Source organism: Thunnus albacares, chromosome 11 (assembly GCF_914725855.1).
Source record: "Thunnus albacares chromosome 11, fThuAlb1.1, whole genome shotgun sequence".
NCBI classification, from domain to species: domain Eukaryota; kingdom Metazoa; phylum Chordata; class Actinopteri; order Scombriformes; family Scombridae; genus Thunnus; species Thunnus albacares.
This window is the reverse complement of record NC_058116.1, coordinates 9,339,318-9,356,826: the sequence shown is the minus strand read 5'-3', so window position 1 is coordinate 9,356,826 and position 17,509 is coordinate 9,339,318. Positions and strand designations below refer to the sequence as shown.

Here is a 17,509-nt window from a genome sequence, read left to right as displayed (position 1 = left end):
AAAACCTGTTTCTATAATCCTTCTGTCTATAAGACAACTTATTAACTCAAAGTCTAGCTGTTTTCCCTGCAGTATCATAAGGTCAATATCCACTTCAAATCAAAACAACTTTGTGACAGCTGCTTTGAATGTTCTATTGAACTACAATCTTTCTTTTGCAACTATAAAAGTAGCAATGCTGAGCCTCTAACAGGATGAGCACAAAATATATCCCACTCAAAGAAGAAAAAGCCAAGCCAGGTCTTTTTGGCAGGTTAACTGTAAAAATCCAAGATATTGTGCAGAGAATGCATAATTTCTATGTCAAAAAGTTTTGACAAGTGATCTAATTTCAGAGGTTTTGTTGTAACTTAGAGATGAATCACAATCACCCAACAGACTCATTCTTATGTTTATTTAAAAGTCTGTTTTAATTTTTTATTGGTTTGTTATTTATTAATACATGATTAGAACCACTTGACACAAGCATTCAAAAATACGCATGACCATATTCGATTACATCAAATATTCAATTAAAAATACACTTTAGCCAAATTTGAAACATCTTATCTTGGATCTAGCAATTTAGGCACTTAGTGTAGTGATGAGGAAGAAAGTGGGGGTATCAACAGGTCAGGACAGCTAAGCAACCACAGCACAGCCCATATGAATAGATTAGGACTCCCTTATGGAAATGATCCATAACATTTTCAGTGTCCTTTCATTTAGTAGCCACAGGGACAACAAATAATAGTAGCCTGCATTCGATACAAGGCTTACTTCTACCTGCTATGATGAGAAATGAAAGGCTGTTGGTGTTGTTGGATGAATTCTTTTTGTGTTGCTCAAAATGGTGAATGCTTTTGGCAGAAGGTAGAATAGACAAATGGGGGCAACAAGCAGAGGTGGTCTGCATGCTACACTGATTATATTGACCACAGCAGGGCTTCCCTTGCCAAACACACCTCGGAGTTTCCTCTCCCTTTTTCTCTCCAAACTCTCTGTCTCCCAACCAGACGATGCACCATTTGTATTCTTTCCATTCTCCTGCTTTCTCATTATCTGTCAACAGCACATAATTTATAGCCATCTCTGCAGCATCCATACCATACCAACTGACCGTTGTTTGTGTGTTTTTAGCTACTCCATTTTAATAGAGATGTAAGGATTATCCCAGATGGATGAGGGAGATTCAGTGTAAGCTGTAGCTGACAGATCGATAGTTGGCTGGTGGCCACCACAGTAGAAAGTCAGTTCACTCCAGGGAAGAAATATAGCTGGTACATGATTTTATGAAGATACAGATAAACAACTTTAGAGATGCAGAAAGGGGATTTCTTGGTATTTCACAGAACCTTGCAAAGGCTCTCAGAGCAGCCATCATTTACATTTCTATAACTGTGCATTTACGGTCTTGTAAAACACAATACTGGTTAATAGAAGAAAGGACATTGTGCAGCACTGGCACAGGGCCATTACTTAAGCAAAACAGAAGTTCAAGCAATCAGCAAATCAGATGGCAAATGCTAAAATGGAAAGGTTTGTATGCTGGCTCTTAAAAACATTAAGGAAACTATTTGTCATTTTGTTGAGCTTTTTTCTTCTTTCTTTTCCTCGATTAAAATATGTTTGTATTTCCAGGTTTCTTTTGTGTTAAGTTCACATTCTGGTTACATAAATGGGACGCTGTCCAATAGTAAGATAGCAGACACCTACAATATTTTTCAGGCTTCAAGAAAAGAGGAGAACCACAAATAACAAATTGATCGACTGGTCTGCAGCCTTGAGACAAGATGTGGGAATTAGCAAGACTAAGTTCAATCAGAGACACTTAAGTGAAGGAACTGACCATTTATAGCAATTATAAATAGTTAGATTTGGAATATTCTCTTCTCTCTGAGGGGAGAACTAATCTAAACTAATAAACACATACATGAACATTAGATCATAGTTAAATCAACAATACCAAAAGCTTGTGTGGTTAAGTGTATAAGCAGAGTAACTGTGAAAAAACATCATAAGGTTTTGAAGAATGATCTAATGTTACTAGTCAGCTCAGCTAGTCAGACACCAGTCAGTAAGTGTAAGCGTAGCCTGATCCCAATGCTCCATATCCACCAGGACTACTTTGCAGGAATCTCACTGAAATTCATTATAACATGAGCGCATGATGAAAGGGTAGGATGATACCGTAACAAGGCTTACAGCAAAAAAAAATCTGATTTGAATTTAAAAGCCTCCTACCTTCTGGTATGTACAGTACACAACTTGGCAGATTAATGGTGATGTTCTAGACTTGAGGGTGTTAAGGCACTTTCTTGATCCATTATGTATTCCCTGATATTCCTCCCAGCACATTCAGTCACTGCACTGCGATACTACATGTTATGAATAACCAGTGACTCAGATAACAGCTGCACATACATTTCACAACACTTTAATTACCGCACATTAGCAGGGGAATAACAGAGGGATTGAGGGACAGGGGGAAATGAGACATTAATAGACCCTAAGTTGTTGACCTGGAAAGAGATAGAGGACAGATCAGCTGTGTTGCATATTGAAGATTTTTTTGTTCAGAGAGGCAAACAGGTAAAGCCTAACACATTGTGGGGGGACTCCCTGTTGTGATGCAAAACTCCTCTTTTCAGTGGCACAACCTAAACCATAGTTCTATACATTCTGCAAAGAAGGGAAAAATAATTTTCTACAAATGTGTGTAAGATTTTATTACAAGCCAGAGTGTACATCCATTAGAAAGCCATTAATAACGGCAGTGATTTTAAATGGCCGAAGAGCTCTATTCTTAGCTCCTCTTGGCACTGACCAACAGTTCACCAGTTCAGCTTTGACGCCCACCTCCGACCTTGTTGTTCATTAATTCATGGAGCTGCTCCCCCTCCAGCCCTCATGACCACCACCCCTCCCGGCACTTATGCTGCATTAAAGGCAGGAGAGAGCAACACTTTGGAAATAATGAGGCTACCCCCACCTTAGCTCTGAGCCCGACACTCCTCCGGATGGGAAATCATCTGAGTAATTACTATAGGTACCAGAGATCTGTGGGAATGTGAAAATATTATGGTCAGCACCCTTCACTGTTGTTCTGCTATGTTTTTTTATGTCAGTCTGCGGATTTGTTCAAGTGGTTAAAGACCATAACAGGAACCTTTTAGAGGCATGGTTTATGCCAAATAACATTTAAGTGTTTTAATCTGATGAGCCGATTGCTCATTATTTCTCAAGAACCGCATATGTATGTATCAACTGACTGAAATTAAATGGTTTGAATGCAGACAGAAACTTCACCAGTGAGACTACACTGAGGTTGAATCACAGAAGCAGTTTACAGCCTTCCACAGAGCTGAGCGACTCACTGTTCACTGGTGATTAAGTGTTTTAATCTGATGAGCCGATTGCTCATTATTTCTCAAGAACCGCATATGTATGTATCAACTGACTGAAATTAAATGGTTTGAATCCAGACAGAAACGTCACCAGTGAACAGTGAGTCGCTCAGCTCTGTGTCTAAGTGCAGTGGAGGGCTGTTTGGTATAAACACCGTCACATCACAGCGGGGTGGGGCTTCTGGGCTCTGACTTGCTGAGCGGGACAAAGACATGCACCACCCCATACAAAGGAGAAAAAAAACAGAGACGGAGGTAGTAAAACAAGCCAGACATGTTTGATTGGCAGCAGAATCAACCAATGGAAGGCCGTAAACTGCTTCTATGATTCAACCTCAGTTTAGTCTCTCTGGTGAAGTTTCTGTCTGCATTCAAACCATTTAATTTCAGTCAGTTGATACATACATATGCGGTTCTTAAGAAATAATGAGCAATCGGCTCATCAGATTAAAACACTTAAATGTTATTTGGCATAAACCATGCCTCTAAAAGGTTCCTGTTATGGTCTTTAACCACTTGAACAAATCCGCAGACTGACATAAAAAAACATAGCAGAGCAACAGTGAAGGGTGCTGACCATAATATTTTCACATTCCCACAGATCTCTGGTACCTATAGTGTTCACTTGTTTATTCAAAGTTAATTAAATGTGTTGTGCATCCAAACAACTTCACACTCGACACTGCACTTCCTTGGGTCCTCAGCGGTACACCTGCCAAGTGTGAAGTCGAGTCAGAGCCCAGAAGCCCCGCCCTGCTGTGATGTGACAGTGTTTATATCAAACAGCCCCCAGTGCAGTCAGACACGGAGCTGAGCGGCTTGCTGTTTGCTTGTTTATTCAAAGTTTATTAATATTAAATGTGTCATGTGTCAAAATGGCACCAAATTCGACACTGCACTTCCTTGGGTCCCCAGCAATACACCCGCCAAGTATGAGGTAGATCGGATGAACAGTTCTCGAGATATGCAAAGGACAAACATACATACATACATCAGGGGTGGGCCTGAATCCAAATGTGTTATTTGGCAAAGCACAAATGGTGGGTTTTTTACGAATATTTATTTTGTACAAATATTTTAAAAATTATTTGTTTTTGGGAAGAAAAAAAACATGTTAAATACCAGCGCACAGGTCAGTTACATCGCAATCTCGGTCTCTCCCCTCTGCTCCACTGTTAACGTCTATCAGCATGTCTCAACAAGGGGAGTCACATCCACCCGCTACATGACACACATTTCCTTATTTGGACATCACTCCTGGAGTTGGGGGTGTTCCCCAGAGATAAAACTGAGCTATTGACTCGCGCAAAGTGCTTTCAAGGGACTCTCCATAACCTGTTGTTCCACTTCTCTTTTCCACAAAGTTAGGTTGTAAAAAAAATAGGCAATAAATGAAAGTGCAAATCAATAATCGCCTTTCAAGTTCTTCCCTACACGTTACACACTGTGCTGTCTCTGTGTTATGGGAGTATAAATGAGTAGAAGTCTGTCTGTATATTTGTGATTCATTTAGTTTTTGCTCAGTAGACAGTGCAGTCGTCTATGATCTGGGAGACTTGAGTTTGAGATCCAGTGTGGAGACCTCCTTCATAAGACAGTTTATTCATAAACACTATTTTTTTTACACCTATTTCCACTTTTTTTAGAATACAAACACAAATATAAATGATTTTGCTGCCTCAACAAATATAGATACAAATACAAATACTGGGCTCTCTGCACATCCCTAACATACATACAGACAGACAGACAAACAGACAGATTCCTTACTTTAGATTTTTTGGGTGCCATTTTTTTAAAAAAAGGGATTTTAGCTTTTTGGTATTTTCTCAAAACGTCCAAGCTAGCAGTGACTCTTTTTCACATTTGTGAGAAGTCTTCAATCACAACATTATTGTCTGACCTGTCACTTGTATGTGATTTCCCATCATTCATACTGTTACGGTATGTCAAGGAGATGAATAATGAATCACTTTCCCTGTTGAAATAGGTCTTTCAAATGTAATTATACATACTTAATGAAAATTTTCAAAAGTGGGAATGTCAGTTTGACTGCTGTACACTTGTAAGTATTTCACATCTAAATGCCAGAGGCTTCAAAGAACTGGAGATGCCCCTGATCCCCTACCTTCAATATTTATCCTGCCATAAAACATCCATGAAACTGAGGGAGCTCTTTTTCATTCACGGCAGGTCTGCAATCAACACCAATAAAACAAGCATGCCATCAAACAACAAAGCCATCTGTCGGGCACTGATGCTGCATATAGACGAAACATGCACACACACACACACACACACACACACACACACACACACACACACACACACAAGCACATGTGTATGCTTCTACAGTCGTGGTGTCTTGTGAAGAGGTGTCACAATTCTGTTTATCTTCGTTTATTTATATTTATGCTCTCCATATGCTGCACATACAGAGCTAGAATAGCTATGTCATGTTCTGTTACTTTCTCTTTCATTCCATGCTCACACTTAAACCCTGGTCACACAGTAAAGTTTATCTACGCGTCCTCACAAAATAGGTAGTGCTTGAGGCTCGGCTAACAAAGTTACTGGCAAGCTAGCCGCAATATGCTAGCTAGCTGGAAACATGCCCATATTAGCATATCACAATAGCGCTCCATGCTAGTTAGTAGCCCCAATACTACATGTAGTCACATTTAATGACAGATGCCATCTAGTGGCCATAGTAATTATGACCCAGAGCAGTGGTGCAGTTGTGATGACGTTCTTTATGTTGGGCCTCATACTCCATGTGCATGAGATAAAGGCAGGCCTGCACACAGTCACAAAGCCTGATAAAAAGTAAGGGCATCTAGTAAAGCAAATGGAGTCCAAAACGGACTCCATCTCCCAGCATGCTTTGCTCAGTTCGCACCTTGGTGTGAAATCATCTCTCATTGGTAGAGACGCACCAACACCACCGGGAGTCATGGCAACGCAGCCGTGACTTCACATGGTTAAACCTAACCAAGTGGTTTTTGTGCCCAAACCTAACCAGACCTTAACTCCAGTGTTGTCACATCATAAAAGATCATTATTTTTACCAGTGGTTTGTAATGGTTCTGGAAAACACAGATAAATGATGTTGTCCTGACAGAAATCAGTAAAGTTGTCAGTTCCTCAAAGGTCCGCGCTTTCAAGACTGTATGGTGTTCGTCAACGGCGCGAAGCTCACCAAAGTTGAAGTTAATGCATAAGACCAACGCAGATTTATCCCACCGTCGAGACTGAATCCACTTATGATTAAATTTTAATTACAGATTACGCTGAGAATTTTCACTGTTTTTTCTGTCAGCAGTATAAACAATAAAAATGCAAGAGATCCCTATACATAGATAGAGGAAATACAAACCATAAAGTGCACACATCTCAAGACACCTGAAGATGAAAGCAGGGGAGCAAAGGGCATCCGTGGGAGGGTGTCCATAATAGGTAGATTGTTTGAGAGCAGCATCAGAAAAATGGCCAAACAGGTTGGAAAGATGAATAAGAATGTTGGTAGGAAAATATCAAATACCCGAACCTGAGGGACTCCTGGCCTGAATGTTCTCAAAGGATTCTCTCAGTTTCACACCGACTCCTGAATAAGCTGCTCTTTTCTATTCCTCCCTACACACAGGCGCCATGCACTTTCATTTTCATACTGACGCTAACTGAGGGAGCCCTCACATCAAGTTCCTTGGGGCTGTCATACATTCTGAACTGGGCACTACTACAGGAAACAGAGGCTCTCAGCCTTCTGTGTTCATACGACTGATGATACAGCCTCTAACAAGTGAAGCTAAAGCCAGTGCACGCCTCCAGATTGGTCCTCTCAAGGATTGCATTTCTTATAGGACCACTCAAGTGATGTGGCAAGTCAATTTGACAATCATAAAAGGTAGCACTAACAAGTGCAGGCTCCTGATAAAGAAAGCCTGCAGAGAGAGACTCCAGTGAAGTGAGGGAATGGGGAACTTGCTCTAAAGAAAACCAGCCAACCATGAAATGCCCAACCTTTACACTTGAGAGATGGTAGGAGACTGTATTAGCTGGACAGAAAAGCAACAACAGCACACAGGAGTTGCATTCTCTAGCACCATCATTTCATCATATGTAACAAAACCACACTTCCTTGTTTGCTTTTAGGGATTTTATATCAATTCCCCGTAGAATAATTCAGTTTTTTAGGATTTATCTCATTTGAATTAGTCTGTTTCTGCATAAAGAGTGCTATTACAGTTATCTAGATGCTTCCATAAGTCGTGTTTCCACTACTTTCAACAACAAACTGAAAGAATTCCCCCCCTCTTATTACATTTCAGAAGAAACGCCTGATTCAGGGAGCAGCCTGGAGGAGAAATTAGCCGGGAGTTTATTGGCTCAGATAGAAAAGCAGCAGATTGAAAAGGGGTGAGATGATTGAACTCTCCTTTATTCCGTGGTGTGTCCTTTGTGCCAGGCTGCACAGTCACTTTGATGCTATCTCTGTCATTCGAACCACACACTGCGCCTTCCATGCCTCACACAAAGGAATATGATGCACTACCAGAGGCCTTGAATGGGCTCTCCATCTATTTTCTGAAAGAGTGGGACTCTCCTTTGATTTACCTCATCTGTTACAGCATTCAGTGTTTCTCATTATCAAAGTACATCATCACAGTAAAAGCCTCAGTAAGGTATTTCAGAATAACAACTGACTGAGTAAATTCTAGTTACTACATATGACCTGGCTTTAAGGACATCAGGCCATATTAAAACTAATACTTTTCCCAATAAAAACAGGTTGCTGGTGGATGAATTTCCCTACATGCTGTTTACCACACTAACTCAAAAGCATTGTTTTTTCTGCATTAATATAACCTTCCAAGAAGTTTATGAAAATGTGAGCGCACGACAATCAAACACACCTAACAGGTAGAAAAGGTCGACTGTCAGATCCTCCCTTACAAAGGAACTGAGTGATAATGGGAGGAATGGTTGTACCTTGCTTACAGAGGAGGATAGAAGAGGCAGGGAGAAATGGGAGGAGGAGATGGAGGAGGATGAATAACATCTTTCAAGGCTGCCATTACCGGAGTAATTCACAGACTAAGGCGCAAAAAGAGACCTTTGAGTGGGTGGCTTGATAATTGAGGTCTGATCAGAACCTCCATTAGCACAGGAATAAGCTGCAAATGGAGCAAGGGAGCTGCATGAAGAGAGGAGCGGGGCAAACTGTGCTGAAGGAACACAGCGTTCCAATCTCAATGAGACCCACTTCACAACACTTCTGCCTGTACTTAACATGTCCAGGGGCTAATGGACAAAATAACATAAACACTTAATTCTGAAATAACGTCATCACAGTTACAAACTATAGGCTGAATGCCAATTAGCAGGATGTATCACATGATTTAAGGAGGAACACATAAAGTATCAGCAGCATTTATCAGCTATGAAGCAGGTCTGCTAATCAACACTTGATTGTGAGTTTTCACAGCAACAATTGTCAGTCTACTACAGAGATGCCAAATCATCAGCAATCAACTTGCAGGCGTTAAAAACGCTTCATAATAATCGAATATGACAAATGGAGTAGCATAGAAAATCATGAGAACAGACAATCTGTGTGGACAAAGAGGAACAGCAATCACAAGATGAATCGAACCAACAGAAATGATATGTGGGGGTTAAAAATATCGCTAACTGGCATGTGACATTTACTTTGACTCACTTTGTAATAGAGTTTGAAATAGTGAGTACTTCGCATGGAGCAGGAATTGCCACATTATTGCAAAGTGTAGAGAAGCATAGAGATATAGCAGCACTGAACTGAGATGAGCATGAAGGAGGGAATGAAGGACATGAAATTTGAACATGATTGAAGTAGTGATGGACATGAGAGTCATTCCTAGTAATGTAGCTATGCATACAGTCTTCAAGCAAAGTCCATGCTAAGGAGCCTGACAGCATCTTTTTTGATTATTTTGTCTACCCCATGTAGTGCCTTTGTGCTGTATATTCAGTATTCTATTATTAGAGATTTATATAAACAAACAGGTTCCTCATTTTTACAGTTGTAGCTGTTGTTGACAACCTTATTAATGTAATTACTGGGCACCAATGGTAATGTAGATAAATGATAATCAGTTGATGATCAATTTTCAGCGCTGATTCTATGATGCTACACAAATAGTTTTTCAACATTGTTAAAAAGAATAAAATTAAATATTCAAACAGACTTCCAGGATGGAGCAATGCAACACATACAGTTTAAAGTAAGATGCTTACACTGATATTTTTAAAAGTTAACTGTTGGATATACAAATAACAGAATATTCTGTTATTAATATTAATATTTCTAAAAAATATTTTTTTATTTTATTTTTGGAGCTCTGCATTTACAGAGATACGCTGCTAGTGCCTAAATATATTGGGGTAACACTATACTTTATTTTCCCCTATTTAGCATTCATGAGGGGTATATAAACAGTTAATGTATTTGTCCACAACTATGATTATGACAACTCCTATGGGCATCCATAAGTGGAGGCTGGTATATAAACAGATAATCAATAACAAAATAGTAAACAGTTGTAATAATACAGTTGAGTTGTAATAATATAAAATATGTCTTCATGGGAGATTAGTTATGATTGTTGACAAATATTATACATTAATAAACACAAAATGTCTTTATATCTGCGTATAACTACATTATAGTGTGTTATAAACCATTTATTAAGTGTTTATACACTGCTTATAAATGCTAAATAGGGGGATTTTAAAGTACAGTGTTACCTGAGTTAGACTGTGTCTCTTTGAGGGGAAGACAGCAACAAATAGAGTGCAATCAACAAATTGAACAAGTTATGTCTTCTTGTGTGTTATGCAGTATAGGGCACCCATGCTATATATTAATTCGTAATCCCCACCGTGCAATTCCTTAACAAAATCCATAGGATTCTAGGTCAATCCTCCTCAAATGAATTTCATTTCATGGCTTAAGTCAAGCAGTGATTAAGTATTAGAGAATTCCACGGGAATACCGGTGCATTGTACAGTAAGAGAAGTAGCCCCTCTAAACCTCCAAGGTAATGAATGAAGAATAAGATAGCAATTCCCACTCCGTGCTCTGAGGATTAGGAACATGAGGACAGCAGAGGGAAGAAGAGACAGTGATTCTGATGGATACTCCTGTCGGGGAGAGGAGCACTACTCCCAATGTTCCTCCTGCTGATTGATCTGACTGACTGGGAGAGGACAGGGTGGAGGAGTGAAACAAAAGGCACTATCTGTGCTGGGTGGGGTCTTATCACCCCCTTGGCTGTCTAGCCGACAGAAGCCTGGTTTATTTTGTAGCGAGGAAGTCAATAACGGGGTGTGCCTAGGTAGTGAAAAAGAATAGCTACTCCTCAGATGTCCCACTACTGGTAAAACACAGCTCTGCATTTCACTTAACGACATCTGTCACGGCATCACAGCATTTCACTGCTATAGCGTACATCTAATTCATATATGGCAACAGAACAAAAGATTGATGCTTTGTAATATACTCTGTAATAGTACGTAAGCAGCTCCCATGTGGTAGAGCGTAATATATGTTCCCCCTGAATTATGTCACCTGATGTAAATGTGTTTGTCTATGAAAACTCTGGGGACATTTAACCTGATGAATAGAAATCTGTATGCATGAATTTGTGCTTAATGGGATCCCTCACCTTAACTGAAATGCAATTATCCTGTCACAAATGTGGTAAATATCTACATCTACATCTGTTTGTTCTTTTTTCATGTAAAACACACACAGTACAGATACAAACATGATTTAAATCAGGACACATGTTTGGCATGATGCATCATGATTGTGTGTAGTGTAGGTTTTAGTATGCACTTACGTTTAAACATAATAAAGTACATTTACAAGACATGTTCAGATAATTGGACCTTAGAATAGAATCAGACTGCTTACTGATGTGTACAGATGGCCCTCCCCATTCATGGCGATGTATAATCCTGTCTTCACAGACTGAATGGCGACAACTCTGAGGCCCACGGGAATAAGGTTGAACAAAGCTGAAAAACACACAGGTGAACAGGCAAACATGCACTTATATAAAAATATTACCAAACACCGTTGCTATAGACAGACCTAACCATTACATGAACATTAAATGCAGTGAAACTTTATGGTACAATTCATCATCCAAATGCAAGCTGCCTATCATTAATGCTTCACAAGGCATAGATAATATAGTTGCTGTAAATAGCTGTTGCATTTAGGTAATCTCTGAAGATAAATTTCTGTATGGCTGGTGAACGTGACAAGCCTAGCATAGCCTCGGCCACCCAGAGCCACCTAAGAAACAGCTGTAATTGGGGCCACCACTGGTGCGTGGTAGATTTAATAGCCCTTTTGTTGTTGTAGCAGACTCCTTGGGCCTGGTAGGCAATGGCTGTTGTTTGTGCTGGTGAGAAACAACAGGACTAGCCTAGCTGTGACATTAAAGGGTAATTTATGGTAGGTCGCTTTTGATAAGCGTCACTTGACAGAAATGAAGTATTTCTGACAGAAAAAAGTGTCGCTTGACACTTTCCTTTCATGTCACGCACCTGGAGAATTGTGTTATGTTGCAGACACTGTCATATTTTGTCATGTGTGATTGGGTAGTGTTACTAACATCGCCATGGAGATTGTAGTTTTCACTGAACTTCCTTATTGATATTTTGGTCTGTAATTTCAGATAACTTGTAACATCCTTGTTTAATTAGTTTCACCTTTCACCAAAGCATAAATTGAAAACGTCGCACAACTCTTTCATTTCTTTTGCGCAACACTTATCAAGTGTCGAACGACCTACCATAAATCAGCCTTAAATGAGACATAAAGGCACTACATAATGACCTCTGCTGACCCCATAAGTAGTTGGTATTGGCAGATTTGGAGCCTAGGGAAGGCTAGAGAACTGATGCGTGACCATTGGTTTTTGGTGGCTTTGGGCCAATTTTAAAAAGTTTAATGCGCAGCAGTCAGTGCCAGCACTTGATTTTGATTTTGGAGTTTTAATGATACAAAATGTCCCTTGTCCACACTATCTGTATGCCCTATCTGTATGTATGTATACACTATCTGTTTCACCACAAGTCCCACAAGTCAGGCTATCTGATGTGACATGTGCCACATCTTTTCATGCTGACAGGGGTAAGTGACACAATGTAGAGTGTCAGGCTAGCGTTAACATCAAGCACTGGAATTAAATTAACCACCTAGCCTAAAGCTCTATAGAGGAGAAGTGCCAGAATGAGCTAATAATACCCTTTCTCCCCATTAAACCTACTGTTTCCTGGTCCACTTTCCCTCTTGGAGAGAAGGACAAATCTGTGTGATCCTATACTGTAGCTGCCATTTAAGATGACATTTTTGCTTCAAAGGCTAAAAAAAACAAGGGAAGCAGAGGCGGGACCAGAGGGGTGGCATGGGCCTGTCAGAAATCTGATTAAACACCCCCTGCCAGATTCAGAGGGGTGTAGGCAATTACAGTCGGGTGAATGCTTGATCCCTACAGTGAAAGGATCTGGTGGCTCTGTTATGCTGTGGGGGGCATTTTGCTGGCAAGGTTTTTTGTCCCCTTAGAGGGAAGGGTCACTGCAAATCAATACAAAGTTGTTCTGAGTGATCACCTTTATCCTATGACATGAGGGGTCACTGAATGGTTTGATGAGTATGAAAATGATGTGAATCATATGCTATGGCCCTCACAGTCACCAGATCTCAACCCACTTGAACACCTATGGGAGATTTTGGACTGACGTATTAGCGCTCTCCACCACCATCATCATCAAAACACCAAATGAGGGAATATCTTTTGGAGGAACGGTGTTTATCCCTCCAGAAGAGTTCAGAGACTGTAGAATCAATGTCAAGGTGTATTGAAGCTGTTCTGGCAGCATGTGGTGACCCAACACCTTACTAAGACACTTTATGTTGGTTTTTCCTTTAATTTGTCACCTGTCTGTAGCTTGTGAGTATAAATTAATGTAGAACAGGTAGCATGAGCATTGATTGAAATTTAAGCTGAAATAAATCATTATCAATATAAATAATAATAAATAACAATCACTGCTAATAATTTCTCATTTAAATCCAATGTGTACTCATATTCATGTTGAGTTTTGACTCTTACACTTTGCTATAAAATGTATGTATTTGGTATAGATTGCAATGTCCAAAATACAATTTCTAATGCTGTTAAGTCAGTCTGATGATTAAAGGCTGGATAATGATATGTGCACTTCATCCACAGTCTCCAATTTGAAAGAGGTGCAGTGCGCTATTTATTCACGGATCACACAGCACCAGTGACTTCATAAATTATTTAAACCCTCCGACACGGCACCAGGATATAACCGTCATTTACCGCCATTGCTTTTTAAAATCCAGCAAGAATCCTGTGGTCCACCGAAGCTGTCAGGACATTTTAAATTTAAGCAAAACTCCAAACCTAATTTCCTTCAGTCATGTCATATGACTAACTGAATGTGGCCATCACACTTGCTTAAGTAAATAATAAAGGCAAGTGACAATAATAATGGAGACATATTTATTTATACTATAAGTTATAGTTGTTGCCTCATTACCCAGGTGTCCTGATGCACAAACAAAAAAGTGTTTCCTGAAACCTAAATCTGGCTGCAAACTGGCATCATCTGCCATTTACAGCTTATTTGGGGTTCTGCATATTTATATGTTGTACAAAACCAATTAAACTGTTTGGATTTATTGCATGCAAGGACACTTTTAAACTAAAACCTTGTTAAAATATTGACTTGCACATTCATTAACAGCTGTAGAAAAGAGAAACTAACCCCTGAGCAAACACAGAGTGTTTCTCATTTCTAAAGCTCTCAGTCAAGTTAATCTTTGAATAACTATAAAATGAAACAAAAATGAAAACAAACGTTATTAATTTCTGGGTTGAAAAACATTTTTGCTTATTGTTTATGGCTACAAATGGGGTACTTACTTATTGGCATTATCAGAATACATAGTTGTGTATTTGGCATTTCTTTAACTGAATAAACAATTTACATATTAATAATTTACAGTTATTATTATTATTATTATTAAGAGCGGGATTCAAATCTGTCCCGTCTTTGAGGGTGTAACCCAGTCTGGCTTCCCCATTCAAGTTTTTCTAGACCCATTACTGGAGGGAAGGTATTGACCTGAAGGTTAGAGAAGCGTGACTCATGGGTTGCTGGTTCATTTCCCGCACCTGAAGGATAAATCTAGACCTGAAAGCGAGCCAGGAACTCACCCCTGATCCCTCTGTGTAAGTGAACTGTGAATGTAAAGCAGTGTGTAACTGGAAATACCCTTGTGCTCAAGTAACCTATTCAATTTAGATTTTAAGTAATGAAATCTTGACAGTACTACCGGTTGAGTTGCATTTCATGGTGTCTTCTGTTAGCAAGTCTTCAAATGTTTCTTGACACCTAAAGCGTGTTTGATCTAGGAGGCCAACAGACACAGTCAAGGTACTCACAGGAATTACTGCTGTCATCCTTGGTCCCATCAAGAGAGCCATCGGGATTCATTTGCAAGTAGTATCCCTGCCTGCAATATAACCTGGTCACTATACCCTTGAGCTGGGGATCTGAAGGAGAGAAACAGGGAGAAACAACAGCAGGAGACAAAGATTAGAAAAATGATGCCAGAAAAACCATCAGAGTAGCAGATACAGGCATGTTTAGACAAAAGCTTCTTACAAGGACTACAATAAGATTCAACAAATTAGATATTTGCTTTACTGTAGCAAGAATATTCTAATATTTTTCTTATAATGCTTCTTATAATACTTTTCTTAAACTGCAAAACACCATGAAACACAGTGCAGAACTATTTTACAATACTTTGTGACTCCTGTGTGTTTTCACAGGCAAATCCCACATCCAACTTTCTGGGCACATAAGCCCTGCCCTGCATAGAGATAGGCCATCCAATTATAGGCAGCAGAATTAATCTGTGGTCGCCTGACTCCCATAATGAACCCAACAGCACCCTCTCTGGGTCCTCAGTGTGTAGGATGTGAGAGCTTCTGTGCTCCGTCCCTTCTAGCTGACCCAACAGGGGAATTAGCCGCATATCCACTGTAAATAAATCACCGATACGGTTTAATTACCCAGCAGCACTGCAGCTCAAACAGTCATGTTGCAATTTAGTTGGCATTTTGGGGATTTGTAATAATGTGAAGAAAAGTGAAAATGTAGAAAGTAAAGGGATGGAAAAGTGAAAAGGATACATTTTAATAGACCTGCATGTGGTTGCACATCGGCAGTCTCTGGAAAAATATTGCTTGTGCTCGATTTCTTCATCTGGGTGTGTGCTCGAGTGTGTGTGTGTGTGTGTGTGCGCATGGACAACCACTGGGGTCATATACCATCAACATTAGTCTTATCGTAGAGACAGCCATCACACCAGATTTCATTCTAAGAAAGCCCAGGGGAAGTGAACAATCAACTTCACCTGAGCCTAAGCCATGCTCCTTGCAAGTCTCTATGTGTGTGTGTGTGTGTGTGTGTGTGTGTGTGTGTATGGGAGGTTTAGGGGGGTGTAAGAGAGAGGGGGGGGGAAAAACAGAGAGAGAAAAAGAGAGAGCATGGCCACAGAGGACAATGCAAGAGGTCTTGCTGAGGGCAGAGAAAAGGCTTTGTTTTTCTGTCAGTGTACGGCTCAAGGCAGTCTCTTCTGAAATGGCTCTGTCAGGTGATGGCATTAGGAAGCTCTGAGACCTTTCTCTGCTGCCTGAAAAGAGGAGAAAATTCCTCTCTGCTAGTCTATCTGAGCTATAACGCTACGACGGCATTCAGCAGAGCCGCTCACCAGAACAATGAAAAGGTGGCTACAGCAGAGTGCCTCCGCTAAGCTTTGAGCCGGCTGACAGGACAGTGACGGTATCGCTCCGGTTAACAATAACGTTCAGCCCAGTCAAAACTGTTGCAGCCATTCAGCGAGAGACAGATGTTACTGTGCACACATCATGCTTTCTCTGTTTGCTGAGTTTAATATCTGATGGACTTATACTCTAGAACTGTCATCCCTTTATTGTTCTGACTCCGTTACCCACCACCAGCAAATAATCTGTAGGTTATTTACTCGATTAACTGATTCAATGTGACTTCTTCTATCATCTTGTTTTGTCTTTCTAACAGTCCATAACTCAAATATGTTGATTTTACAATGATATAAAACAGAGAAAAGCAGCAAAACCTCACATTGGAGAAGTTGGAACCAACAAATGCTTGATAAATGACTTACAGTAAATTATTTATTTTCTTTCGATCAACTAATCGATTAATTCTTCATGTATCAGAAACACAATCCATGTTGCATCAATGAGACTCAAACAACCAAGAAGAATCAGAGTGGGGGAAAATCAATTCAAATGTACTACTGATTTTATTTAGATTTGCAATCTCAACCTCTTTTTTCTTTCGTTCTATCTTTCTTCCAGTCTAATATCATAACAAAAGACATTGGTTGAAGTACACATAAAGCATGCAGACATCAGATCCCATACAACCTCAAGACCACACCCATATTAGCCAACAATCTGCTGATGGGAGAGATGGGAGAGAGAAACACAGGGGAACACGGTCACGCAGATAGAAACACACCCATACATACGAACACAAGCATTACACACATAGTTTCACATGGATTTTTTTTGTCATTTGAGCGCACAATTCCCATGAGCAAACACTTTCTGTGTGGACGTAGTTGGCTAACCTGCGATCGATTAATGACTTTGATCAGCAGCGTTTAAACAATGTGCGGGAGTGAGATTGATTTTAAAGACAGATCAGTGGGGGCAATCTGTAATAATTAAAACTGCATAACTGGTTTGCTGGTGAATATTCCCTCTGTGTGCATGTATGTGAGTGTCTGTATGTGTGTGGAGGTGAACTTGGCTCCTCTATCATGCTATAAATCATGTGATGTTGGCTGTATTCCCTGGGGAGAGTCGGTCAGTATGTCTCAAGCGCGCACACACACACACACACACACACACATAGATTTGCCATCTAGGTTCGGGCTCCACTATTTCTGAGCTACGGCCAGAATGAGCTGAAATCTG

At 40.1% G+C, this 17,509-nt stretch overlaps 1 protein-coding gene across 7 annotated transcripts in view; it reads right to left on the bottom strand.

Annotated features, from left to right (window-relative positions):
* fgf14 (fibroblast growth factor 14) overlaps window positions 1-17,509 on the bottom strand; it is a 129,689-nt gene that overhangs the window by 19,698 nt on the left and 92,482 nt on the right. For all 7 annotated transcript variants that reach the window (XM_044365418.1, XM_044365423.1, XM_044365424.1 and 4 more), the window contains 2 exons: window positions 14,918-15,028; window positions 11,344-11,447 (listed from right to left, as the gene is read on the bottom strand). In XM_044365418.1, the coding sequence (XP_044221353.1) occupies window positions 11,344-11,447; window positions 14,918-15,028 (215 nt within the window). The remainder of the gene's footprint in view (window positions 1-11,343; window positions 11,448-14,917; window positions 15,029-17,509) is intronic.